The following is a 27,825-nucleotide window of genomic DNA, read 5'->3' on the forward strand; positions in this document are numbered from 1 at the left end:
TTTCTCTCCTTGAGCTCATGAAAACAGGCCACTGTTGGCTCTACACTCTAGGCTCCCCTGGGCCATCTTGTCTTCATTCAGACACACGCACACACCTGGCCCATAGGAGATACCCGGGACTCATTTGTGATACATGTTTAATATAGGTGGAGTTTCTAGAGGAAGACAGAAACAGACTGGATTCAGTCTCTGTTTTTCCAGGACAATTCAGCTTAGGCACGAGGACCATGTCGATTGTATCCCTTTAGTTCGTGCGTAACAGCTGAAATGCTACTTCTCACGCGGTACGCGGTGCTTTTAATAACAGCTAAAGGGATACTTGTGACTTTATAAAGATGCCAGAAAAGAGTCACTAGACGAACATTAAATACTCAGAATATTTGAAAACAAGTGTACCAAGTAGATATCACAAATTACAAGTAATGTACATTCTTACTGTGGGTATAAAGTTTAACCATCAGCCCTCCTTACTAAGGTCTTACTAATAAGTGCATGTTGAATGACTACTTACTGGCTGTTCTCTTCTTGGACTAGCTCCTTTCCTCTGTTCACCCTCCTACGCTCATGTTATCTCTGAAATTCTGTTTCTCTGGATCTTTCTCCACATACTGGCCTCCATCAGGTCACATTGGACCTATACTATGCTTGTGTCAGAGTTGATACGATAGTGTGGAGTATTCTCTTTTTAGATTACACGAGCGTCAAAGCTTTCTTCCCCAAATGGAGACTCCAGAATTATATTTCTATTAACTGTTATCGTTTCATACTTTTGAAGGCACAAGGCAATACCCCTCAGAGGACTTCAGGAAATACTTGGCAAACACGTGCCGTTGCCCGCCGCAGCTTGTACACGAATGCCTTCTCCAAGATGCCATGTGCAAAACATCTGTGCAAGTCTTCAGGCTGGCCTCCGGCAATTGCCCTGTCCCTCCCTGGGGGCTAGCATCCTCGGGTTTTGCTCATGTGAGGACAGGAAGAGAGTTCTGGACTGATGGTTTATTGCCTAGAAGCATTCAAAAGAGCTTTCACATAGGCGTTATCCACTGACCCGGTGCTTCTCAACTGATCCAGAGGGAAGGGCCAAGTTTTTGTTATTTGCAAGTTTAGTGTTTTTTGAAGAACACAGAACATGCTCTGTTGTAACCCCCTAATAATTTTGTAACTGTGTTAAAAATGAATTATTTAGATATAAAACTCAGCCCTCATTTTTCCGTTACTGTTGGGCTTAGCAGACATTAGATTGCTCTGTAAAACAACTCTGGAAATTGCTAAGCTCTTCTACTCATTTTCTGTACTTGCCTCGACTTGGACAGATGGCACCCAGTCCTTGGACCCCGTGTTGAGTAGCACTGCTTTAGCTTCCTGTGACATTTTCTGCTCAACCAGCCCCATTTAAAAAGCAAGATTGAAAATTATCCTCTTGAGCAAAAAGCTTAACGTTTCCAGGGGTTTGCTTTTTATCTGCTTCTGGTTGACTACTTGGAGTTTAGAACTCAGTGAGTAAAGTACTACGGGGGAGCCCCGAAGCAAAGAACATGATGTGCTCACAATTACCTTGGAAGAGGAGCCGTTTTGATCAGGAGGAGTTTTGATCAGTAACAATTTGACTCAAGGCAGATTTCCTAAGTTGTTTGAAAGTTCTGGATGTGGCCTGGAGACAGCAATCGGAGAGAGGATGAGATGAACGCTGTGGAGATCTCTTTAGGGAGGCGCATGTAGCTGTGTGGGATAGAAAACACTTTTCTGAGTTGGTATCGTTGGGTCCCGGATGAAAAAGATGCAGCCCTTAATGTGAAGTTCTCAGTAACCACGCCCTAGGGGTAAATGTAGAACCTTTGCAAAGAAAAGGAAGATTCCCCCCCCCACCCCCCCCCCCACCCGCCTCCGCCGCCTTAGGGGATGCAGCTAGTTCTATTGTACCCGTTCTGTGTGGATTTGCAGATAGGGAGAGAAAGTTACATTTTACAGAATACGCCCAAGTGCATTACTTCATTTTATCCTCATTTCAACGTGCAAGGCCAACTGTACCATTATGGATGCTGGTCTATAACAGATGAATAAACTGTGATTTGGGAGTGGTCAAGGGATCACATAAGGGGCAGAGTGGAGATTCAGTGGCCATACTTCTGGCTCCTTGGCAATGGACACCTAACAGTTGTCCCTTTCAGCTACTAAGTAAGTGAACTAAGACCCCAGGAATGTTCATTGCCACTGAATTAGTGTAGACTTTTTCCAAGGGGGAAAAAAAAAATCTGAATAGGTCTTCCTTTTTACTTATAGTTGGCTAAAAAAAAAAAAAAAAAAAAAAAGATTTTTTTTTGTGTGTGTGACAATTTTAACCTTCGCTAAGCACTTCCGGGATTGCATCCCTTTCCTCTATTACTCGATGTGCTGTAATTAATACCTTTACTTTATAAACCGTGCATCTTCATCAAAAGATGCTTCACAAGTAAATTGTGTTCCGTTACCCTGGACCACAATGATACGTATAAATTGGAAATACTTCAACCAGAAAGAAATGGCTCATACACTTGTTTTCCTCTATAATATTTCTTCAACAACCTGGTAATTACACGGTATCCAGTGGCATGTGGAAAATATCTATTAAAAAGCATAACGAGAAAAGAAAACTCACATGGAATATGTATATTCAAGAGGCTTTATTTCCATCGGTCATTGTTTCAATCTGTCCTCTATACTTACGACTTCAACCTTGAAAAGTTTAGTGAATCATGTGAGTCCTATCAATATGTAATGTATTTTTAAACTTAAAAACAAATCTAGGAATCTATCATCAGTAAACCAATGCTGGGAAGTTCACCTTAGAAATCCTTTACTAATATTCAATATAAATCATCCATAGATTGTGATCAACTTGCTGCTCCTCCATCATTGCTCTATTTTTGTGTACAGGTGTAGTATGAACTTTTATATTGTTGTAATAATACATTTTGCGCTCATTCAAATGTTTGTTACAAGGAACATTGAATATCAACTATAATTATTTCCATCCTCATCACACATAGGTCAGTGAGGGTCACAGAGACATTTGTTGACTTTAGTTTTATTTTTTAGTGTCAAAGCTTTCATGATAAACATGATCTCTTTTCCAAATAGTTTCATCTTCTGTCTAGATTGACAATTTTTTTTCATGTGAAAATTTGTTACCTTACAAAGCATAATCCTGATACTAGAACCTCTCCAATAGTTCTACTTCTATATGTGTTCTACTCTAGCCTCTCCAATAGTTGTCACAATTGTTCAGTGAACTCCAAGTACAGGTGTTTTTTGCTTCCATTTTGCAAAGGAGGTGACTAAAAGGCAAGATCATTAGATCAAAAAACAAGCAGAATTTAAGCTGTTCATAGAGAGAGGAAAAGTTGACCAACATATTGATTTTTTTTCCCTTCGCCTTTGCTGAATTGAGATTTATGCACCATATTAAGACTCTTCTTTAAGCAGATAGGTTGACAGTTCTACAACCAGATAGTTCGTATCAGGCCCTCTTTGATTAAATAGATATAAGAAATTTGTCAAAACTGCAGGGCATTGATCTATTTTTAGTTTTGGTCTTTATAATCTTAAATTAAAAACTAAATGGTGTATATAAAGGTTAAGGACATTAAGATTCTTCCATCCAAAGGGATCCAAAGGTCTGTAAAACCCTCTACCAGCACGTGTGTGTTTGTGTGTGTGTGTGTGTATGTACTACTGTGTAAGACTTGGGAAACAGGAATAAGAAAGTGTGACTGGCCCTACAGGGTTCTGTCTCCTGGGGAACACAAATGTGTAAATTTGCAAGTACAAAATAATGTGCCAAATGTTACCATGGGCATACAAGATGAGGTATCTGAGCTCAATCTAGGCAGTTCAGAGGATTAGGGAGAACAGTCCAGAGATACAGGATGTTTTTGTTTAGTTTTTCTTTCTGCCTAATGCTATTAAAACTTAAAAGGATAGAAATTGAGGAAAAACAAGCACTGCTCTTTTACAAAGTGGATTATGAATTGACTCCATTTAATACAATGAACTGTTTATTGAGAATGTGGATTTGGTATTAAAAAAGAACCTGGCTCTTGAGGAGTTTATAAATCAAAGGTTGGATATGAGAACAACTAAACCAGATTTTCAATATAAAGCAGAATTAAATGCATTCTACCACAGAAATGCAAACAGCAGGCCATGGGGAAAAGATAGGAAGATTTTTAAGACTTCAGTAAAGGGGATTTTGCATTAAGCTGAGTTGGAGGTCAGTTGATGGAGGTCAGTTGGAGGCAAGATGATGAAGGATTTGTGTTGAAAAGGATCGTGCTGCCTGCTCTGCATAGCCGGTGTGGTCCTCGTCCGACATGCCTGAAACATGGAGTGCCTTCTGAGATGTGATGCAAAAGAGAGACTAAAGAGATAGCATATAGCTACATGGAGCACCATGCTTAGAGTTTGGGGTAAATCCCTAGACCATGGAGAGCCATTAAAAGTATTTGATGAGGGGTGTGATATAATTCAATATGAATTTTAGGGAGATAATTTCTGACACACAGAAAATGGAGAGTAACTGAAGAGTTTTGTAACTAGTGAAAGAGTTTAAGATTCCAAATTAAGATTATTGTTCTGAAGACTGAGAAGAAAGAGTTGCTCTATTGGAGGTAGTGGGTAGGTATTCTGTCAAGGGAATGATGGAACCATAATGGATTATTAAATCTATTACATTTTAGGGTGCATGTCGTGGGTGCTTTGATTTTCAGGCATGTGTGGCTTATAAAGGATCCAGTACGGTGTGATATGTTCTCACATTGTTACCATACACAGTGCTGACATAATGACATAGAGAAAACCCATAATGATTGTACCTCCTTCTCTACTGATTCTTTTGCCTTACCATGAGGTAGACCCAGCCAAGAGGTGTGTGCTCCTCACTGTGTTTATTTGGAAAAAAAAAATATTAATGTAAACATCTACTTCGGAGTCACAACAAATATTTTTAAAGGGATTTAGGAATCCATGCACTAAAGGTGAGCTTTGTGTGGTGATTAATGAATCAAGGTGTTGTTGTTATTGTTTAGATGAATCACAAGATCATGTTTACAAGGGTATTTGAAAATGAAATAGACGTAACATTGTGAAGTTCTACTCTGCCCAAAATATGAGAACAAATATTTGTTTTTGAGCGTGGTTTTCATTTATTGTTAATTCCATTGCCATATGGTGGGACCATGGAATGCTTATCTATTTATTTTTCTGCACAGAGGTTTTTGCTATGGAGAATAGTGCTTCTTTAGTCTGTAATAGTCATTCACAAAGATCACGTGTACCTGTGTGTGTGTGTGTGTATGTGTGTGCGTGCGTGCATGTGCGTTGCACACGGGCATGTTTTACCTAAGCATGCCATTAAGTCATTCTGCACTTGCAAGTTTTTCTTTGCTGAGGTTTTGTGTGGTTTCTTTGTTTTTGTTTGTTTTTTGTCTTTTTAGTAGAGGAGAATAGTAGTTTTTCCCTAATAGCGTGGGTTTCAGTCCACCTCTTAAGATTAGTATTAGCGCACAGTGTTTCACAGATTAAATGTCTGAATGCATCTGATAATCGGGTAGCCGTCTTAACATTTCAAAGTTGGTCACCCACTTGTAACTACAGATGCTTACACGAACCTTGCGAGGACACTTGAAGCAATTTTCTGCTTGTGAATTCTGGCAGTGATTACAAGCGTAGTGATGCTCCAGAGAGAGGTGTGTGTGTGTGTGTGTGTGTGTGTGTGTGTGTGATGGTGGTAATAATTGTGGGCGGGGCGGGGGTGTAGACATCTGATCCTCTAATGATTAGAGAAACCAGCGATAGGAATCATTTTTTCCTTTAAGTTCTTAATGCTGTCGGTTGACCATCAGCTCAGGATTTAATGTGTGTTATGTATTGAAAAGGAATGCACCTTCTCTCCCTTACCACAGGAGCATCGTACCCCCATGCCCTGGAAACAGCAACTAGTTGACAGGAATCAGTTAAATGAATCGTAAGGGCTGGTTCTTCTATATATGGTAGTCCCTAATGAGACTTAGAGACATGGCAAGCCTTTGATTAAAGACACGACCTGTCTATCCCTTGAGGGTCTCTGTGGTCATTGGATCATCCTCTGTTGTTTCACACCAAGGTCAGTGGGAGCGTATAGACTCTTCTAATCCTTGGAGGCAGGGATGCGGTGAGGAGGGGATAAAAAAGTAGCCGGGAGAAGTGCGTGGAGCTGTGGGGGTCGCTGAGGTGTCAGCAGCTTAAAACCACCTGTTTTCAATCCATCATCAGCGCTTGTCTCGGGACTCCAGTTTTTTGGTCTGTGTTACTGAGGGTGGTGGAGCGTTTTGCTGTTCCACAATGCCAAGGAAGGAGCCTTCTGCCGAGTTACAGAGTGCGTTGACGGAAACCACCAGAAGCGCTCAACTTCTTTAAGACTTGGGGGTGATCAGGGTGGGGGTTGCATGCACCCCTCTTTCTCTGACTTGTCCTTTGGCTGCAGCTTTTGATATGTCCACCCCACGGGACAGCGGCTCCTCTCTGGATGCAGGGTCTTGTTGCCTAAAGTGGAGGTTGAGCCTTCCAGCAGCCCCCCTCCAAACCCCCTCCCCCGATGTCATGATCCTGGTCGCAGTATCACCATGTGACCTCAGGCGAGCCACTAAGCCTTTCTTGATCTCAGTGTCCTTATCCGTTACCAGGGAGAGTGAATCCATTTGATGTGAGCGTGAAATGAGTTCCCAGGTAGAGAACATTAAGAAGAGTGCTCGACCCCTAGGATGCGCTCCGTAATTCAAACTTTCAAACTACTGTGATTCCCAGCTTTCCTGAGAGAGAGAGAGAGAGAGAGAGAGAGAGAGAGAGAGAGAGAGAGATGGAATAGTAGCCCTGAGGATGACTTCAGAAAATTAAGCAATCCCCCGTATTTCAAGAATGCAGCCTTTCCATATGGTGGGTACACGTGCGGTACAGTGACCCGCCAGATAATTCCGCACTGAGCAGGGCTAAACTGTAACTTGGCGCCAGTAATTAATTTTTTTGTATGAGTGAGTCCCGATATAAATTACAGAAACTAAAAGGTGAATCAGCTATTTGCGTGTTCTGAAGCAGAGTATAAACACAGCTGTCACAATGTGGTAGATGGAAGAATCGCTTACAGAGACAGTGGTGCAAAAAAGCGATACCTTTGGCACCTACCGCGGCAGTAAGGAAACGTACCACGGGCACACTTCCCTAAGTAGTTTCCCGCATCTTACATTTTTGAAAGGGTGCAAACACAGTTCTGGGCGGCAGTGAGAAGCCTCGTTATTTGGTAAATTGGCTGTTTGCATTCATATTAATCGAAGTCCAGATGATAGCGGTTCTAGGGGATGAAAGATTGTGGAGATGACAGATTGGGTCCTGTGTGTTGCGGGTTATGAAGTTCAGGAAAATGTGTAATTATGTCTGAGTTTCCTAAGGTTCTTCTGTTCAACATAATGTTCTGACATACAGTGGGGACAGTTCCGGATATGAAATGCAAATTAGTAGGTGCTGGCCGTGCTGCTGATGCCGGGGTTAATCATGCAAATCTAATGCAGTTCTTGGTATTTCAAGAAAGGTTTGAGCTCAAGTCTCAGGCACATACTGATTTAACATTCCTACTTCAGAGAGCAGTGTAATTTTTTTTTTCGGCTTCACATTTTCAAATATAGAACAGGATTTGGAGGCGGATTTAGTGGCTGGACATCCATCCATACTTGTTAATCATGAAAGGGGGTGGGAGGGAAGGGAACCCTTAAAGAATGTGGGGATTTCTAAGCAGATTACATATTTTATTAGATCGAAATTTACAAGTGTTCTGTAGCAAGTCCCTTTGCTTGGAATAAGATCAAATCAACCGATTATACATGTTTACTGAATGCTCTGTTCAAAGAAGATGGCCAAAACTGGCAAGGACAGATCAAATAAAAATTAACACCACCACAAGTTCCTAACTTTGGGAATTCTAGGAAAAAAAAATACCTTTGGAAATGAGACTGTTTACAGGAAGAAATGAAATTGTCTTGCTCACAAGTGCAAGCTGACGCATTCTAATAGCCTTTCTGCTGTGCACAATAAGCATCAGCTTATCTTTCCAAGAACAATAAAATTTCATGTACTGCTGCCTGACATAAGAATTATTTTTACCTATCTCCATATCGCTGACGCTCTTGTAAGTTAATCTCATCTCACATGAATTTTTCACCAGCTTCACTCTGATGTTGATAAAGGAGATGGTTCCATCAAATACATCTTGTCAGGCGAAGGGGCAAGTTCCATTTTCATTATTGATGAGAACACGGGGGATATCCATGCCACCAAGAGGCTGGACCGAGAGGAGCAGGCCTACTATACGCTGCGAGCCCAGGCGCTGGACAGGCTCACCAACAAGCCCGTGGAGCCCGAGTCCGAGTTTGTCATCAAGATTCAGGACATCAATGACAACGAGCCCAAGTTCTTGGATGGCCCATACACTGCAGGAGTTCCTGAAATGTCGCCTGTGGGTAAGTCAAGGCATGCTGGTCTTCAGTGTCTGGTCTTAGGGAGTTTGTATTAAAATCATACCATTGGGCGGCTCAGTCGGGTAAGCGCCTGACTTCGACTCAGGTCACGATCTCACAGTTCATGAGTTCGAGCCCCATGTTGGGCTCTTTGCTGACAGCTCTGAGCCTGGAGCGTGCTTCGGATTCTGTGTCTCCCTCTCTCTCTGCCCCTCCCCTGCTCATGCTCTGTGTCTCTATGAAAAATAGATAAGCATGAAAAAAATGAAAGAAAAATCAAATGATTGTAGGTACTGAAAAAAAAAATCACATTAGTATTGGTATAGCAGTTGCCAGGGAGGGTGAGGGGGAAGACTGAGATGTGTTAATAGCCAGTGCCTACATCTAATTATTCAAGTCATTATTTTATTTGGAAAATTAGGCAAGTTTTTCGTTTCACACAGAGATCTCAAAATCTTCAGTAAATTATTCAAGCCTTGCCTTTTCCTTTCAAATGTAATATTTAACTTTAAAAAAGATTAAAATTACACCTAAGAAGTTAAAAAAGAATATGCTTCCAGACTTTGCCCTGCGATAATCTCTTCTTTCTCCTGATTAATATTAATGATTCACTCTTCTGAGAATGCTTCTGTGGCCGAGGTATCAGGCAGGCCATCTAACGTTTAGGTCAGCTGGTCTACTTGCTTGTAGAGTGTGCTTGAACTCAAAAATGCCCCTCCATATGCCACCACTAATTTTTTTTGTAATTTCTCCAGAAACTTAAATGTATGAAAATTTATGCTGAATTGATCATAATGGTAAAGCGATACTCCGTTTGAGATATATAAGAGAGTCATGAAGTCTATTCTATTCGAAGGCCTTTTCACATTGCCCCATTACTGGAAACGTAGAAAGTAAAGTACTATTGGTATGTACTTTACTTACATCAGATGATATAATTTCAGTTTTAAACTATTTATTCAGATACCTTTGGAATATTTTTTTAGCCGGTATGTAATTTTAGATGATCTCGTAAAACAATAAAAAAAAAAAAAAAAAAAAAGATGGGAGCTTAAATAGACCAGTTGAGTTAGGTATTTATTTCCTGTCATTTTCAGTTTTGAAACAAGACATGCATTTAAAGTAGTAATTGGCCTTGTATTTTAACATGTAAAAATTTTACCCATTGTGATTTGTTTTATTAAATAAAGGCCACTTTATTCATTCCAGCGTCAGTCAACATGTCTACCATGGTAGTGGAAAAGATGTGTATTATGTGTGCCCTTGAGGAGAATCACAATTTAGTGCCCCTAAATTTCTGTGTCTAGCAGATGGAAAGGGAAAATTATTTGGGGCACCATTGCTCTAGCTGCTAAAGAAATAGAAACTGAAAATGAGCCAGAGGAATACCATGTTCATGGTCAGGAAATATTCTGAACTACGACGGCAGGATCTCACCATAGTCAGCTTGCATGGAGGAACTTCTTTAACCAAACAGGCATGTTGATACTTTCTCAGTACTGCCCACGTCTTCGGAGTACTTCTTGCCGTTGCTTGACCGCACAAACAACTAGGACAACAGCAGCCACAACAAGATTTTGGAGGTTTTAGAGAAAAGAGAAGGCGCATTGTCCTCTCCAAAGCACTAATGTTTGGAAAAACAGGAAGCTTTGAGGCGTGTTTAAGCAGTTCGGTTCAACTCTATAATTTTCATGTTGACATGTTGGGCTTTCTTTGTTGGCTTGCTAAGGTTTTCCTTTGCTACATAGACTGTAGCCACGCAAACTGGAGTAATGTGAACTTTTTTCTTTTAGAGGCTAAATAATGCACTGTAGTTTTGATTTCAGTGGTACCACTCTTATATCAGACAGCATGATTATTGTGCGCACATGCAAGTTATTTTAGCTCTTTGACTCCAACAGGTTCAGGGCCTTTTAGGAAATGATTTTTAGTGTCTTCTGGATTTAATTGACATTAATTGGGACCACTAAAATAATATCAGAATTTAAACTAAGAACAGTAGATAGCTACATTAAATATGTTATGTGGATCCATCGTGAGCTGTAGTTTATCAAAGTGTTTAATTCTAACCAAATACTTGCATATATACAGCACAAGCATTCATTGTTTAATATTCATGGGTGTGGTTTTCAATGGATGCTAATTTTAGATTGAAAACCTGCTAATAAGTCCTTAGGATAGTTCATCTTCTCCAGAAGAGCATAGATAAGCATGGACAATTAAAATCATTTAAAAGTATGTGTGCATGTGTGTTGGGTGTGCGTATATATGAGTCTATATATAAAGTAAGTTTCTTAGTGAACATTTTAGAAAAAAAAAGTCATATACAACCAAATTTACCAAAATGGTTTTATTTTGTTTAGGCTCTTTCCCTTTCAAAAGAATTAGAAAATCAATACTTAAGCATATTACCAGAGTAAATATTGCTGTAAAGCTGGTACAGTGTAGAGAAAATAGAGAATATCAAGGTCATTGGTTCTAACATTTTAAAATGATCTCAATTTAATTCTTAATATTTTTAAATACACATCATTCACTATTTGGTCCTGCCAGGCATCCTCACGGCACAATCAACTAAGTCTGTCAAATTAAAAAAAAAATCAGAATTTAAACAACAGTGCCATATACATAGCTTCGTAATATGCACCTGTTTTTTTTTTTTTAAAGGAAATGGGATTGTTCATGAAAATCATAGTGTTAAAAAGACGATAGATTTGTAACAAAATGGACACCAATGACTTTTTTAAAGGGCTTAGAGAGGGAAATCTATTTAGAAATATATCAAGATGAAATTTTAGATTAAAAAATATTTTCAAAACATTTGAAACAAACTTAGAAGAATACATAAAGAGATTTGCCCCATTGTCATCAATAGGACAGAAATGATAAAACAGCATGTGCTTAAATATATAAACTAAGTAAATGTGAGTGACGTTTTTAAGACTATACTCCAAATGGAAATAAAAAGAACAGATCGCAGTAAGTGCTTTCCATGTGGAGTAAGTGAATATATAGTAAAATGAGGAAGCCGCAAAGCATTCTATCACACACACACACACACACACACACACACACACCCCTGCTGATGCAATTTTTAAAGTTGCTGTGCTACGAATTTTCTTCTTGGGGCGTGTGGTTTGCATTTGATTTTATGCTTTTGTTTTTAAATCAATTCATGGAAACAATGAAAACTAAAGCTGAAGAGATGCCACCTAATATCCAGTTAAGTGTATCCATCAGAAATTGTTTATTCAGTGAGTGAAGTTTCCTTTTCTGCCTGGCTCTCCTCGGCTCTAACAGTGAGACCGCCTCAGCGACTTGGGTGTCAAGATGCTGTTACTTGTCACACTGCCTTCTGGATGGTAACTGAGACTTGGAGAGATTGCTTTTGATAAAAACTTGTTACCTGCCCCTGATGGATGAGAGGCCGAAAATTTGAGTCCCATCCAGTTCTGAGTATACTTGTAATGTGCATCATCAATCTTACTTTTTTGCTAACATATTTTTGTACCCCTTAAATATTTCTGAGGGCTTCATTAGCATTTATCATCGTTTTGGGTGTGTCATCTACAAACCACATGTCCATTTTTCATTTGGCTTGAAGTAAGAAAAAAAAAAGAATTCAAAACAAATCTAATGGAGAATCTTCAGCAGTGTGTGGGTTCTTCTGTGTTGTGGCATTTGGAAATTTTTAATTCATTGGTTTTTTGGATTGGCATGTAGGGACCTCAGTGGTACAAGTGACAGCAACGGATGCTGATGATCCTACATATGGCAACAGTGCCCGAGTGGTCTACAGCATTCTGCAAGGACAGCCATACTTCTCAGTGGAACCAAAGACAGGTAAAAAGTGAAATGTGCCTCTTCGTGTAATGTCATCATTTATCTGTTGGCATAGAATTAATATTAGTGATTTTTTAAAAAAACCCTTTTATTTATTTTTTATGTTGATTTATTTTTGAGAGGTGGGGGGGGCGGGGAGGGACAGAGAGAGAGAGGGAGACACAGAATCCGAAGCAGGCTCCAGGGTCCGAAGTGTCAGCACAGGGTCGGATGTGGGGCTCAAATTCACAAACTGTGAGATCATGACCCGAACCGAAGTCGGATGCTTAACCAACTGAGCCACCTGGGTGCCCCGTTAGTTGTTTTTATGCCATATACTTGGTACTGATAACGGACACTACGTTATTACTGGGCTTTTCTCAGTGGGTGTCCTGTGGTAAGAAACAGCCGATGATTTATAGTGGCATTAACATCTTTTAAGAATATTTTATTACATTCATCAGAATTTCTAGCAGAATTAAACAGAGTATTATATATTTAAAAAGTATTGTAGTTGCTGTCTCCTGACAAGAGAAGAAAATCTTGATTATTTATGTCACGTGTTATTTTTGTCTTGCCTCCTCTAACTCATTCACAAAGGAATCGCAGGCAGTTAAATTTAAATCTCAAGCAAAAATCTCCCTGCCAGGTAGTGGAGTAGGTAGGTTCTGTTTATCTGTCTGGAGTCTGGTTTACTCAGGGAAATTAGTTTATGTTTTTATTTTTTATTTTTGTCAATATATGGAGTTTATTGTCAAATTGGTTTCCATACAACACCCAGTGCTCATCCCAAAAGGTGCCCTCCTCAATACCCATCACCCACCCTCCCCTCCCCCCCACCCCCATCAACCCTCAGTTTGTTCTCAGTTTTTAAGAGTCTCTTATGCTTTGGCTCTCTCCCACTCTAACCTCTCTCTCTTTTTTTTTTTTTTTCCCTTCCCCTCCCCCATGGGTTCCTGTTAAGTTTTTCAGGATCCACATAAGAGTGAAAACATATGGTATCTGTCTTTCTCTGTATGGCTTATCAGGGAAATTAGTTTAAATGTAGCAATTTGGATGATGAGCTGCCCAATCAAAAATTAAGTTGATTCTTTTTTTTTTTTTAATTTTAGAAGAGAAACATATTTTTATGAGTTGATTGTGTGGAATAGGTGGTTGGTTGGCTAGGTGTTCTGTTTTGCTCTGGAGCTGGAATAATTTACATTAAGTAAGACCATAATTTGGAGCGCTGTTATCTTGGATAGAAAATAATGGTTTATCTGTTCTGCTTTTCTGGCTCTGGGTGTTGGTGGGGTGGGGGAGGTGTGGAGATGGGTGGTTTGAGCCGATGATTTTCCTCACCACCATGAAATCCAGAATTTCTCCATGTTGTAACTGTTTTGTCTTCATCATGAAGAAAATTATTTTTCAAACAGCCAAGCTTAGGATTAGGAATATTGGAGAGTACCTGTGACCTTCGATGCTGATTTGAATGCTACTCATACTGTGTTCCATATTTGTAAATGGTGATATTGATTCATTTTCAAATCACTGTGGAGGATCCATAGTGTAAGTGTCTTCTGAGAACGACAGGGGTAAGGTGCAGGAACAGAAAAATAAAATTCGATCCTAGCTCACCATTAGGATTTTTACAGAGACCGCGTTGCGTCTTTCATACCAATATGGTGGTAGAGTGTGGAAGCCACCTGGACAGTCTAACAGAGAAGAAGCAGTTCCGATTAAGCAAGTATTGATGGAGAAGTAAACAAAAGTATTCGATTGGTGATATGAATCCTGTGACTATGGAATATGTGCTTGGGGTGGATTTAACGATAGATCTGAGAAGCCTAAATTCACACACCCACCCATTCCCTTATATATCTACTCTTTACAGCCTACAAAGACATTGACAAGTTTCTGACAATTTGCTCACAAATTATACACTTCTGCATTATATAACCTGTCCAAAAATAGCAGGCACTAATCCCTAGGGTTCAATATTTTGCGGGAACTCTTGATTGGCCGGTGATTTTAGGTTTGTGGTAAGATAACAGTTTTTTTTTCTAAAGTCCAGTGGGAGTAAGGCCTCTGATTAAGTGGACAATAGTCTGTGTCGTGGGATCACATGATTAGTACTTCAAATTAATTTTAATTTCAGAATCTCAAGGATCGTGTAGAGTAGGAGATGAATTTAGTTTAATTTTGTTTAGACTTTTTCATACTGTAATTATGGTAATCATTGGGACTTCTCTTTCTAGAGTCATTAGTGCAGAGAGATTCTGGGAATTTTTATCCTCTGCTAATTTCTCGTATGGATAGTGTATTATTTGCACAAATGTATTTTTTTTGACAGAAATGGAAAGTTTTCAATCCTTAAGGGCATGGAGATCTGTAAATGAAGTTTGATTTAGTCTTCATATTCGGTGTCAGTCTGATTTGTGTCTATGTGAGAAATAATGTGATTTTTCTAAACCTTTAAATGGAAGAGTTTTTGAGAAGAAAGTAAAATGTTTGATAGGAAAAACACTGAAAATATGCTAACTCCAGTATTTGTGAAAATAAGGCACAGAGCATCACTATTAGGTACATTTCCATAAGTTTAACTTCAGTTTTCTCTTTTCCAATATTGACAATACCCACTACCGTTTGTTAACCACACATCATGAACCTAGCATGGCTAAAACCTCCAATCACATATTTCACCTGTCGCACTACTCACAACCCATGTGACCAGAGGGTAGCTGTATTTTCTACCTTCATTTCTCCATCCATAAAACAAGAACGCAAGTAGCTGCAAAAGCCAATGTTAACAATTTGCTCTAACAAGCAAAAGGAATGGCGCTAAGAGGAGGATAAGGCAGCATTAAAAGGACTGTAGAGATGCCCATCCCCTGTCTCCATGATGGCGACAAACTTCTAAGAAGCTTGTGGTCATTCTAAGGTGTTCATCTACTCTGTCACCTGCAAGCAAATAGATCCCGTGTTTCTGCCTATTTGATATGGGGCAGGACTGGCTACATAATTTGCAGTTCAAAATGGAAATGCAGGCGCCGTCTTCTAAAATTAATAGGATTTCAAGATGTTACCAGCAGAGCAAGAAACCAAGCATGGGACCTGTGTGGCTGCAAAGGGCACGTGGCCAACGAGGCTGGCCCTGAAAAGTGGATTAAATGGGCAACGCCACTTGTCATTTACGAGTTTCTTCTTAAACGTGAGAGGTGTGACTGCGCATGCCTACTGGTTAAGTCGTAATTTTACGCAGGTAATTTAGTCATAATGAAGCCTGCCTCCCAAGTATGGCCTTCGACTGCGTTCCATTCTGTGGTGTGGCTCAAGGTGTGGAGGGCCCTCACTCCCATCAGGGCTTGCTGAGGACATCCTCTCACAGGTTGGAAGAGTCCATTCCTCAGCGACTCTTCATTTGAAGTTTACTGCTTCAGAAGCTTCCATGTTTACTATCCTTGGCTCTTCTCTGGCTTTTTTGGTTCTGTTTCACATGCTTCGCTTATCGATAGACCAACCTAATATAAACAAGGCCTAGAGGCACAATTTAGGAAAGAGTGTAAACTAATAGGAAGAGATTCAGCAGGTACATCTAATGCGTCCCAGATCCGCACCGCATGAAGCCCCGCAGCCCCGGGTCACCTGGGTCACGTGGTTGCCGAATCAACTGAGACCAGCCCAAGGCCTGAGTGTGCAGACGCCCGTGGCCTCAATGATTGTTTGGTTCTCTAAACTGGGGTCGATTTCAAAACCGGCTCTTATCTGTTACATTTAAGACCTATATAAATTCTTTAGAAGATTTCATGGTAAAAGAATATGCTTTAAAAAAACCAAAAATCATCAGTGGCTGGTAGGCAGAGAATCATCTGAAAATTTATTCCCAGACTCAAAAGCCAGAGAGATGTTCAGCAGTAATGAGGATAAATTTATGTTTCCTATGCCCAGTACTTTTTGTGACCATGGATTATAAACAAATGAAAAGTTCTGGGTGATTGGGTCAGACGATACATCTATAGAAAACTGATTATTTCAGGAAGCTTAACATCTGAGCTCATCTCTCTTTTGAAGAGCTACAGGATATATTCTCATCATAAGGGGGTTAAAATGACTGATTATTGAAATTAAATAATATCGTCTTCCATGAAAATCTCACGGAGCTATAGGGATCTGGTTAGAAAAGACTAGCCTTTACGACTTCAGAGTTACAGAGTGAACAATTTGCCATATGTGTGTGTCCCTAATATATAGCAAAGTGCAAATCAAATCCAATGTATGAGAATTCTTTTCCAAATATAGACAATTTTACTTAAAAGTAAAAAGCCAGCAAAAGTCATCGAACTGGAAATATATTTTGAATGTCCGGATTTAAATTCATTTCTCTCCCAATTATCCCAGTCTTGTCAAAAATATGCTTAATATTTGAGGTATTTGGAAATTACCTTTACTACCTGGATTACTCTGCAAACGTTGTGATGATTTCTGCTTTAGAAAAGTGCTATTTATAGGATTACATGTAAAGAAACAATTAAAGGTGTGAAAAATCAGTGAGTAACTTTGAATACCAGACTTTCTTAATAGTGCTATATTTCCTTACAAACATAATGCCACCAAGCAAAACCATGAAAGGATACAGTGTTCTCCTTGTTGAGTAGTTGAGATATTAAGGGCTCTCTCCACAACATAATAAAGGTTCGAGGACGAAAGTTCACTTATACCTATTGATATTAGAAGGAAAAATAAGAGATGCATAGAAATTAAAAAAAAAGAATGGGAAATGATTCTAAACATAACTCATTAATATTTTGTCATCTAATGATACACACTTAATACTCCAGTATTCAAGATGGCCAATCCTCAATTTATTTAGAAGAAAAAAAAAAAAGGTTAGAAATAAAGGATGATTAACATGAGAAACATAAGAAAGGAAAACAAAATGAAGAGGTTTAAGTCCCAGAACGCTTAGACAAAGATTATTTATGCTCATTATTACTGAGATCAGTGCTCACTGTTTTATGAATTGGGGTTCACAGAAGTATTGAAGAACAAATATATAATATTCATAGAACTGTGATGACACCAAGAAAAATATGTATTAGACACTTACCAACTGAACCAAATGACTGTTTCCTTCGATTTTCATGTCTCTTGGATATGTCATATATTAAACACAAGCAGTATGTAGAGAGCCAAAGACTTCAGTGAAGGAGTTACTTAAAGAGACCTTGTATTGCTGTGTTTGTAGCAAAGGGGCCCAATAAGAGAAAGTGGTTAACGTTTAAAAACAAAATAAAACTGCCCAACTCAAAGAAGTGTAATCTAAGCACTTAAAATATGGATGTGCTGTTGATGTGTGTATGTGTGTGGGGGGTGTGTATTTGCTATCTAGTGCTCAGACTAAACAAAAGTATGGTTACTTAAGATAGTTTGAGTGCTGTTTAACTTGGAATCTTGGAACTGATAACAAATTGCTCAACTTTTAACTATACTATTGAAAAGCTTTTCTCGTCTGTTTCCCATGCCTAGAACAGTTACCATACTGTAGAATATCGTAAAGTATAGGGCAGGCCTAGTTTAGTGTCACCTAGGCTTATACTTCGTGCTAAAATATAACACAAACTGTATATGAGATGTAACGCGTATTATATATAAAATGTAATGCGGCATTATTACATGTGTACGTTGAATTAGCAGCCTTTAAACTATTTAAATTGGCAGCCCTGAAAAAGTTATAAATTTGGAGAATATAACTTTTTGTGCTAACCATGAGGAAAGAAAGAACCTCCGTCCCAATTTAAAGAGCTGCTTTCAGTTATTTTATTTCCAAAGAACCGTCCTCCATCAAGCAACTTGGTATGAGAAGTGCAGAGTACTAGAGTTTCTCTTTGTCAGGTCGGAATCAGTGAGGATTTAAATTCTGACTTCCCCCTAAAAGGTAGATTCTGTTTAATAAAATACATTAGACATCTTTCAAGCTATGGTCCTACGTGGATTAGTAAGACAGTCTGTGGGAAAAGATGAAGCTGCAAGACATCTTAAAGATGACCTCATATTGTGAGTTTCAAGGTCTATATAGATCATTTTTAAATAGGTTTTTTGTTGATATCACCTTTGTGTACATGTACTAAGTATGTTAGGTATATAACACACATATAATTTGTATATTTACCTATACATGATTAAACTAAATTCCACCCCATAATTAAGTATTATTGCCTAACATACCTATGCAATAATTAAATAGTTATTAATATAAAACAACCAGTTCAGTGCAACAATGATTATTCTGTCAAGTTTCTCCATTGAGTACCATGAAACCCTGGAATCAATTTCTCATACATCTGAAGCCTTAAGGGTGATCAATATTCAATGCAACTGATTAGAAGCAAATAACAACAAAACACATGAATGTTTTCAGTGTTGCTGATTTATATTAACATAGTTGTTCTCATCTTTAGTGCTTTGTCAGATCTTTCAGTATAGCATAAGATCATCCTGCATCATAACCACATCCACAAACATAGCCATAGGTTGAAATGGTGTTTTTGTTAATAAATGTAAATCATTCTCATTTTTTGCTTTGTAGACTATTTCAGTTGTTTTGCTCAAAGAGAGGTGGTAGGAACCATAGCTGAAAGGTTTTTGGTGATTTCATGTCACCTGTGATTGAAGTTGTTGGACAGCGTGAAAGAGAAGAAAAGGAGAGTTTCGTGACCATGTACCTATATGGGTAACTGCCCATCATTGTAGATGAGGACTTCATGTTATTTATTTATAAGTTGGTATTTCCCGAACCATATTTTCATAAAATCTAAACATCATCTCTCTCTCTCTCCAGTATCTAGAAGCCCTGCTTGTCCATGTTATAGCATTCTCTATGTTTTGTAATATTGTATATAATTATTATACCCCCTGGTCTTTAATATGTGTTAAGATTATTTAAAATAAGCAAAACAACAAAAGGCAACAACTCAAGAGCGACTTGCTACCTCTGTCAGTGTTCTTCGCCAGTATAAATGCAATGATTCATGATGCGTTTTACTGGGATTTGAAATTTTACAGGAGTCATCAAGACCGCCCTTCCAAACATGGATAGAGAGGCTAAAGACCAGTATTTGCTTGTTATTCAGGCAAAGGATATGGTTGGTCAAAATGGAGGACTCTCAGGAACTACGTCAGTCACCGTGACCCTAACTGATGTCAACGATAACCCACCTCGCTTTCCTCGAAGTAAGCTGGTTTGTTAAATGTTCCAAGTCCCCTAGTTTTCCTTGCCGGTCTATACAAATGTCTCTCAAAGGGAATTTTTCCAAATGCTTTTCAAACAAGTATCTTATTACAGGGGTGTGGTTTTAATTCAGAAGTGTGGAAATCCTACCTTTGTATTACTTCTGTCTTCAATATATTATTGGTTTTTCTTTGGTTCACGTTTTTAATACCAGACAGTTACTAAGTTTGTTTATAGATTCATCTGTTCATTCTAAGATCTTCTTTGCACACATTCTGTAATTATGAGATTGTTGCCAATTAGTAACATTCAAATACATACATTCTGTACACCGACAGTATTGATTTATTTTTAAAGAGAAACATAGAAGAACATGCAGCATTTTCATTTTTTACTCTACACTTTTTTTTTTTTTTTTTTTTTTTTACCATTTCATGCACATTAAACATTCCTACAGCAATTCGACCACCTCTTTCTTGTGCAAACGTTCAGTGTTTCAAAAGTCAGTTCAAAGAACCAGAAAACCATATGGCCTCAATTTAGTTTCTATGACCAAAGTGGCTTTTGACTCAGCCAAGGAAAAGGAAAAAAAAAATCTAGGTAGATATGTCTTGATTATATAAAAGCATTTCATCTCAGTCTCTTTTAGTTTTTTTTTTTTTTTTCTTTTTTTTTGTGTGTATGTGCAATATTTCTTTACAATGCTCAGGAAAATTAAGGAAATTGTATAGACTACAATATCTCTAAAATGTTTGTTCTATAGCAATGGGAAATTAAGCTCCCTTACAAACAGATCTCAGAAGCCAATAAACTCAAACAAGGAAGCTTTCTCTGTAAACATGAAGTCACTATATTTTCCAGCAAATATTCCATCTGTCAATGTTTCATTTTTATTTTACACATTTTTTATATTTATATTATTGTACAACAGACATTTAAAATTTTTTTAATGTATGCTTGTTTGTTTGTTTATTTATTTATTTACTTACTTACTTATTTTTGAGAGCGAGAAAGAGCATGAGGTGGAGAGGGACAGAGAGAGACACACACAGAATCAGAAGCAGGCTCCAGGCTCCAAGCTGTCAGCACAGAGCCCGACGCGGGGCTCAAACCCATGGACCATGAGATCATGACCTGAGCTGAAGTCGGATGCTCAACCGACTGAGCCACCCAGGCGCCCCTATACAACAGACATTTTAATGCCTCCACACAAAATCAAGTGAAATTACTCAAAATTCAGCATTCATAAAAAATGAACTTACCCTTAACTGTGCCTTTGATACCTTATAATGGGAGAAGAGAGGAAGGTTGTAGAATAAACAAAACAATCATATAATTATATTGGGCTCACAGTCAAATTAACTGTTCTTCTTTAAGCCTACAGTGATAAGAATTGATACTTGGAATTTGTGTTATTCCAGTTGTCATAATTGGATAAGACACAGTACAGGTTTTCTAGCTTACTCTAGATACTCTCCTGCTCATTAAAGTGAGGGAAGGCAAGGAGGGAAGGCTCAGATTTTCCGGACTGCCTGTAGCTAATATTCTAACCTTGAAATTTCTGGATTTTACTAAGGTCTCTTACGGATGTGTGAAAGAGATCACTTGAAAGTCATCAGCATCTCTTGTCATTATTATTATTATTTTTAATCAGTAACTTGTCACAAAATTTAGAAAATTGCCAACAATAGTAATTCTGAACTGAACATGTGGTCCTTTCATATGGATACATTTTCCTTTTTCAGTTCCTCTCGAAGAGAGTCTTTTCATAAGAAAGTGAAAATGCACCGCGTTTAACAACCAGAAGGGAATGGAATAGGTGGAAAAGGCAGGAAAAAATAGAAGATCAGGGAAAACTGTTTCTGAGGAGTTTTCTAGTTTCAAAGGGATGGTTCATGGTCATGGTCATCTGCTTCCCAAACTTTTTTTTTTTTTTTTTGACTTCGAGGATGGTGAAGAGGAATTTTTACAAATGAAAGTTTGAAAAGCTTCTCTGTTTTTGCTTCTCTTTCCTTTTGTTTGAATAATACGGCCTCTGCTCTCGTACCGTTGTGTTCCAAATCACTTCTACATAAACCCACACAGGTAATCCTTCCTGATAAATCTATGAGCTAAAACAAGACCAATATTGTCTTTCATCAACTCCCTGGCCCAGTTTTCTGACACTTTCATAGTAACAGACACTGTGATGTAAATTCTAACAATAATTCATCGGTACTATTTAGGCCTGTATTTGCCCATTGGAAGCCTAAGCTATACAATTTTTGTTTTTAATATTTACAGTAATTATATTTTAATTATGTCGATTCAATGGTTATCTAGTAATCTTCTTCATAATTGTTTTAAATATATGTTATTATTCAAAGAAGCGTATTTCCCGCCACTAGAAAAACAGGAATCGAGATTCTTCTTCACACCTTTCCTCAGACTGTTTCTGCTGTTATATAGTGATTATCTAACCATCACCATGAGATTTCTCGAGTCTCTATGAAACTCGTCATTTATCTGATATTGCCTCAGCATCTTTTTTATGAACTATGAACACAAATTAAGCAAAGATGATGCAAAAGAACCAAATAGGTTTTATTGGTTAGCTTTTGTATAAAGCTTGTTCAATTCTTGATTTGAATTTCACAGGGTCTTACCAGTATAATGTCCCAGAATCATTGCCAGTGGCCTCTGTTGTGGCCAGAATCAAAGCAGCTGACGCAGATATAGGAGCTAATGCTGAAATGGAATACAAAATTGTGGATGGTGACGGATTAGGGATTTTCAAGATTTCTGTCGACAAAGATACACAGGAAGGAATCATTACTATACAGAAGGTAATATTTTCTTTATTCTTATTTTCTGGGAGGGTGACACCACAGAGCATACTAAGAACCATGTTTACTTTGATTGAAGAATGTATTAGACAAAATGAATGGCCATATGGAAATATTGTTATCTTTAGGAAGAAAGCTATGCGTTTACTTTTAGGTGTCAGAATCATAGAGAATCGCGAATGGCATTCGTAATTATGCCCTGCAAGTCTGTTCTCTAAGTAAGAGAATAGACTTATCGTAGTTCTGTGACCATAAGGCCCACTGGCACATTAACTGCAAACTGTCAGCACAAAGCCTGCCACCAAGTTTGAACTCACAAACCATGAGATCATGACCTGAGCTGAAGTCAGAGGCTTAACCAACTGAGCCACCCAGGCACCCCACAAATGTACTGTTTCAAATGTCCTAATGGAGAGGGGAAGATGTTTCTTTGTTGACTATTCCAGGAATGAAACCCTAAAATCAACCACAAGTCTTTGTTAGCAAACTAGACAAACATTCCATCTCTGTGAAAAAAAGTATAAACTTGGAAATAGCAACCAAAGTGTTGAAGACTTGCTACATTATCAGTTAGTCCTTTTTAAAGTTTATGCTAATTGAAGTACTTAAAGAATTCATATAAACAGAGCATGAAAAGTTGTGAAGCCTATCATAACCCCTTAAGTATAAGTGCAGAGGAGATAGAAAATTATTATAATCCTAACTAAAGACTGTTTGTCATAGTATATTTAAATTAGCTCCCAACACTGATTAGATATGGGAGAAAATGAGCTGTTTACTCCCTTTGCTCTGTATAGACATGATCTTTGACAACTGTTAAATTAAAAAAAAAATGGAAAAAGGAATTATTACAGAATATAGTCTTATTGTCTCAACTAAGTACTGAAAATTAAAACGTGAAAATCCCACCCCCTAAATAATGGAATTTCATGCTGGTCTGACAATCCAGGTGTATAACTCTGTAATTAACACTCCTGGAGAATTAACACATGTCAATAAAGAAAGTTATATTTTTAGTTGTTACCGGAAAACATATGTTTGATTTCAGGCCAATGGGCAAAACATTTCTGCAATTATTTCCAGTGGACAGCTGCTGTTTTAGCTCAGCTGGTGACAATCTGTGTAAAAAAGTTTTAATAACTAGGACAGGCCAACTGTTGGCAAATGTTTTGTTGTCTAAAATAAAAGAAATGCAGTAAAGTACAGTGCTGCTCAGAGATTTCAAAGATTCAGCTGAAATATTCATCTGAAATCAGTCTGTTCGTACTGAAAAATTTTTAATATATAGAAATTATTTTTGTTGCACACGTGCATTTCATATATTATAAAGAGAGCCTAAATCGTTGAAAAACATATACACAAATATATATTTGATATGTGTTGCAGTAATAAAATTATGTCCAATTTCTTAATATTTTTTGAAGTTTTACAGAGTTGTTAATTCTGGTCACAGTCAAATAGGATACTTTTTTTGTTTTCTTTTTTAAATTTAAAGCTCTGAAGTCATTTCTAACTTCTCTTCTTTCTCCTTTTTGAGCCATATTAGCTCTTGGCTGTAGGTTTATTTGTATTTTTCGATTGTCTTTAGCACTATCCTAAGGTTGGTCATCATTACTCACTCCAAAACTATTTTAAAAGCTCCCAAGCTCACAACCTGTTTCTAGCTTCTCAAATCCATCTTTTGTTTAAATTGCTGTTCAAAATTCAAAACCACTTTATTAGTCCAACTAGATTGAAAACCGTCTCCCTTATACTAAGGAAATAGGAGACAGTGATGCGACAAAGTGATAGGAGGCAGTAAAATAATCATTAAAGAGGTTATATATTTAGAAATTCCAAGGAATTCATTGAAGGATTTTTAGAATTAAGAGCTTTCAATATGAGAGCTCCAGTAGTCAGTCAGTTTCAGTGATATTGGGGTCTGTATTGCATTCCAGGTAAAATGCTTCCAGAAGTGCCTCACAGGGAGTACAGTGAGCAAAAACCTGTATGAGTCCCATAAATTCAGTATTCTTTCTGTACTGGAGAGTAGTGAAACATCTGTGAAATCCAGAATGGATTTTTGAAACTGACTCTCAAGAGCATTCTTACTAAAACCGGGAAATTCTGAAAGAAGACAAAGGAAGCATTCTTCCGTTGTTCTTAGACTATTTTAAAATTTTCATTTAGAAAAACAGTAGAATGCTATGGGGAATCCATAAAAATGACCCTTTTTGTGATAGGTTTTTTTAGTCTCTCCTAACGATAGGAAAACATTTACAACCAGGTGCTGCTGAGATTTGATGTATGTATTTATTCTGATGATTGTGAACACCTCTAAAGATTATTTCACATTTGGACAGCCGAGTCCCATTGTCTCCATTCAGATAGTCATTTCTCTTGGAATTCGGTTATTTTGTACCTGTGAACCATGCTTCATAGTCACCTGAACTTGTTTTCTCTCGACTCTGTAGTATGATAAAACTTCAGTTATTTGTTTTTTCATAAACAATGCACTGTCATGATTATAATGGGATTTATTCCAGTTTGAGAAAATTGTTGTCATATTTTGAGACATTTACATATGTTACACTTTGCACAGAGTGAACTTAAGAGCAGAGAGCGAAGAATAGGAAAACTGTCTTTTTAAAGAAGATACATTAGTAAAAGAGAAATATGTACAGAACTGTGGAAGATTACTTTAAGTTATGCTGTTATTGCCCCCATGTCTTGTATAAAAAATGTTTATAAATAGGACCAAATAGGCAGAATCCACAAGGCTAAAGGTTTTTGTAGGTATTGCCACAGAATTAGTTTTCCGCAACTTAAATATTCCCTCTATACATTAGGAATAAACATGATTACATAGTTTAAGTGTTGTTTAAAAATTATGACAAAAATACAGTGTTTCACAGTTAAAGTGCCGTACAGGCTGGTTCTTTGGCCATTTATGAATGATTTAATGATAACCTTGGCGAGCAGTTCTACAGGGCTTCAAAATTCACCAAGTGTCAACATAAATATTCCTCCATGTGAGCGAACACGGTTTTTTTCCCCACTTAGAAGTTTTTCTGCTTGCAGTCTCATATCCTAATTTACAGGGGGTGTCCTTTAGCTTTCTACTTTTCCTTTGAGATACGTCAGTCCTGTCTCTAACGTACTTCAGTTTGCAATATGAGACCTCAGCAGGGGTTAACGACGCAGTTTTGCTTTTCTAAAATTCATTACCATAGAGTCACAGTGCAGTAGAAAAGGATGTGTGTTCAAGACGCATTTCCTGTGAAGGACAAGTACACATTCCTCTCTGGCCAACAGATGGTGTTTGGTGGGTCACATGGTCACTGTCAAACAGCATATTTAAGCTTCTTCTGGCCGATTCTGTGCTATCTTCATAATCTCCTTATATTCGTACCTTAAGAAATTCAGAATGACGCCAAAGCCACGAAATAATAAAGCATTACTGTAGAAGGATCTTTAAGGTGGCCCGCACCCATCCACCGCTGGGGAGCAAGAGTTCAAATACGCAGTTTCCTTTGAACCTTCAACTCGGCCGCAAGGATTTCTGAGCTCCCGGGTTTACCATCTTGTTATTGAAACGTGTCCTTTGTCGACTACTTGAAGTGCTGAGGGGCTAATCCCCAGAGTCAAGTTTGTATTTCAGCATTTCATACAAGGCTGTCGATGTATAGTGGAGGAAACTGACAACATTCACAATTCTTCTTTTTTCTTATTATTACATTTTTCTTTCAAAGATCCAATTCAATTAATCCCGCTGTGGAGGCACGTTCCTCAAAATGGAACAAAGATGTTTCCTTATTTGACCGTGAAAGGCACAAATTTGGAATTAAAGGCTGACTGTCATAAGGTTAATACAGTAACTCTAGTTGACTTCTGAATTTCAGATTATATTTTCCAATTAATTCAACCCATTGTTACTGTATATATTTAAGTAGATCCTTCTGTCATTTTAATCATTATGCTCATGTGTGCATATGTATAGGCTCTCTGCTTATCAACGTATAAACTTACCTGTGTGTGAATAGCCAAGAGTAGAGATGAATTTAAGGTCTTAAAAAGGAAGTAAGAAATTGACAGTCTCTGAAGGAAGTTGATAGTAATGTACATGTCAACGCATGATAGTCTTGATCAAAGAGGCAAAGGCCATGTTCGCTTGGGAGTATTTTCTGTTTGCTTTGATTTTTGATAGTTATCAGAGCAATGTTCTTGGAATATATGTATGTCAAAGACATTTTTCAGTGAGTCCATCACTATTTTTTTTTTTTTTTTTTTTTGCTTAGTATAAACAAGTCACAGATAACGTACAAATTTTTCCTTGACTTCTGTCTTTTTTTCCACGGTGTGTTGTTTCCTAAATTAGCTTCAGTGGGTAGGCTTCCAAGAAAGAGATATTTAAGAAAGAGATAAGAAAGGATTTAGTGATTGTGTAAGAAAATTGGAGAGAGAATTTAAGGAGAAAACTAATGTTTCTAGCATGGGTAACTGGGTAAGTGTGTCCTTGAATAGGGGTGTGCAAATGATTAATATGGTTTGGAATACATGTGAAGCGCCTATGATATCTGGATAATAATGTCTAGGAGGTCATGAATAAGGATTTGCAGCTTAAGGCGGAGGCCTGGAGTACAAACTTAGGTCTGGGAGGCATTACCATCTGCATGACAATTACAATTAAAGGGACACTGGAGAATTCCCTAAAGCATGTATGGAAAGTAAGGGAAAGAGGTGCCTGGCTGATCTCAGGGTTGTGAGTTCAAGTCCCACGGTGGGCACAGAGCTTAGTTAAAAAAATAAATGAATCAAGTGAGGGAAAGAATGCTTTAGACACTGGTGAAACTGAAAACTTTAAGTTAGAAGGGCAGAGAAGAATTCAAAAAAGGGAAATTGTTTTATTCTTCCAGCATTAAGGTATTTGCAGAGAGTTTAAAAATAAGTAGTCAAAAAGCAAATTAAATACATATATATACACATATATATACATATATGTATATATATGTGTATATATATATACACATATATACGCATATATATGTGTGTATATATACACATATATACGCATATACGTGTGTATATATACACACATATATATGCGTATATATGTGTATATATGTATATATATACATACAGGGGTGCCTGGGTGGCTCAGTTGGTTGAGAGTCCAACTTCAGCACAGGGCATGATCTCACGGTTTGTGAGTTTGAGCCCTGCATTAGGTTCACTGCTGTTAGCACAGAGCCTACTTCAGATAGATCCTCTGTCCTCCTCTCTCTGTCCCTCCCTTGCTCGAGCTCTGTCTCAAAAATAAACCTTAAAAAAAAGTATACACACACACACACACACGCACAGAAAGTAATTGCATATATTATCAATAGAGAAGGGAACTGATGGAGCCTGGAATCTATTTTAGGTGATAAAGACAGAATACAACCAATCAGAAAATGATTAGAAGAGTCAAGGG

The 27,825-nt window shown here is 37.9% G+C and overlaps 1 protein-coding gene across 1 annotated transcript in view; it reads left to right on the top strand.

Moving 5' to 3' along the window:
• Positions 1 to 27,825, top strand: part of CDH7 (cadherin 7) — a 108,809-nt gene that overhangs the window by 35,066 nt on the left and 45,918 nt on the right. Inside the window, exons 2-5 of the mRNA XM_060614051.3 lie at positions 8,228 to 8,522; positions 12,243 to 12,362; positions 19,383 to 19,550; positions 22,186 to 22,373. Coding sequence (XP_060470034.1) covers positions 8,228 to 8,522; positions 12,243 to 12,362; positions 19,383 to 19,550; positions 22,186 to 22,373 — 771 coding nt within the window. The remainder of the gene's footprint in view (positions 1 to 8,227; positions 8,523 to 12,242; positions 12,363 to 19,382; positions 19,551 to 22,185; positions 22,374 to 27,825) is intronic.

This window comes from Panthera onca, chromosome D3, assembly GCF_046562875.1.
Source record: "Panthera onca isolate mPanOnc1 chromosome D3, mPanOnc1 haplotype 2, whole genome shotgun sequence".
NCBI lineage: Eukaryota > Metazoa > Chordata > Mammalia > Carnivora > Felidae > Panthera > Panthera onca.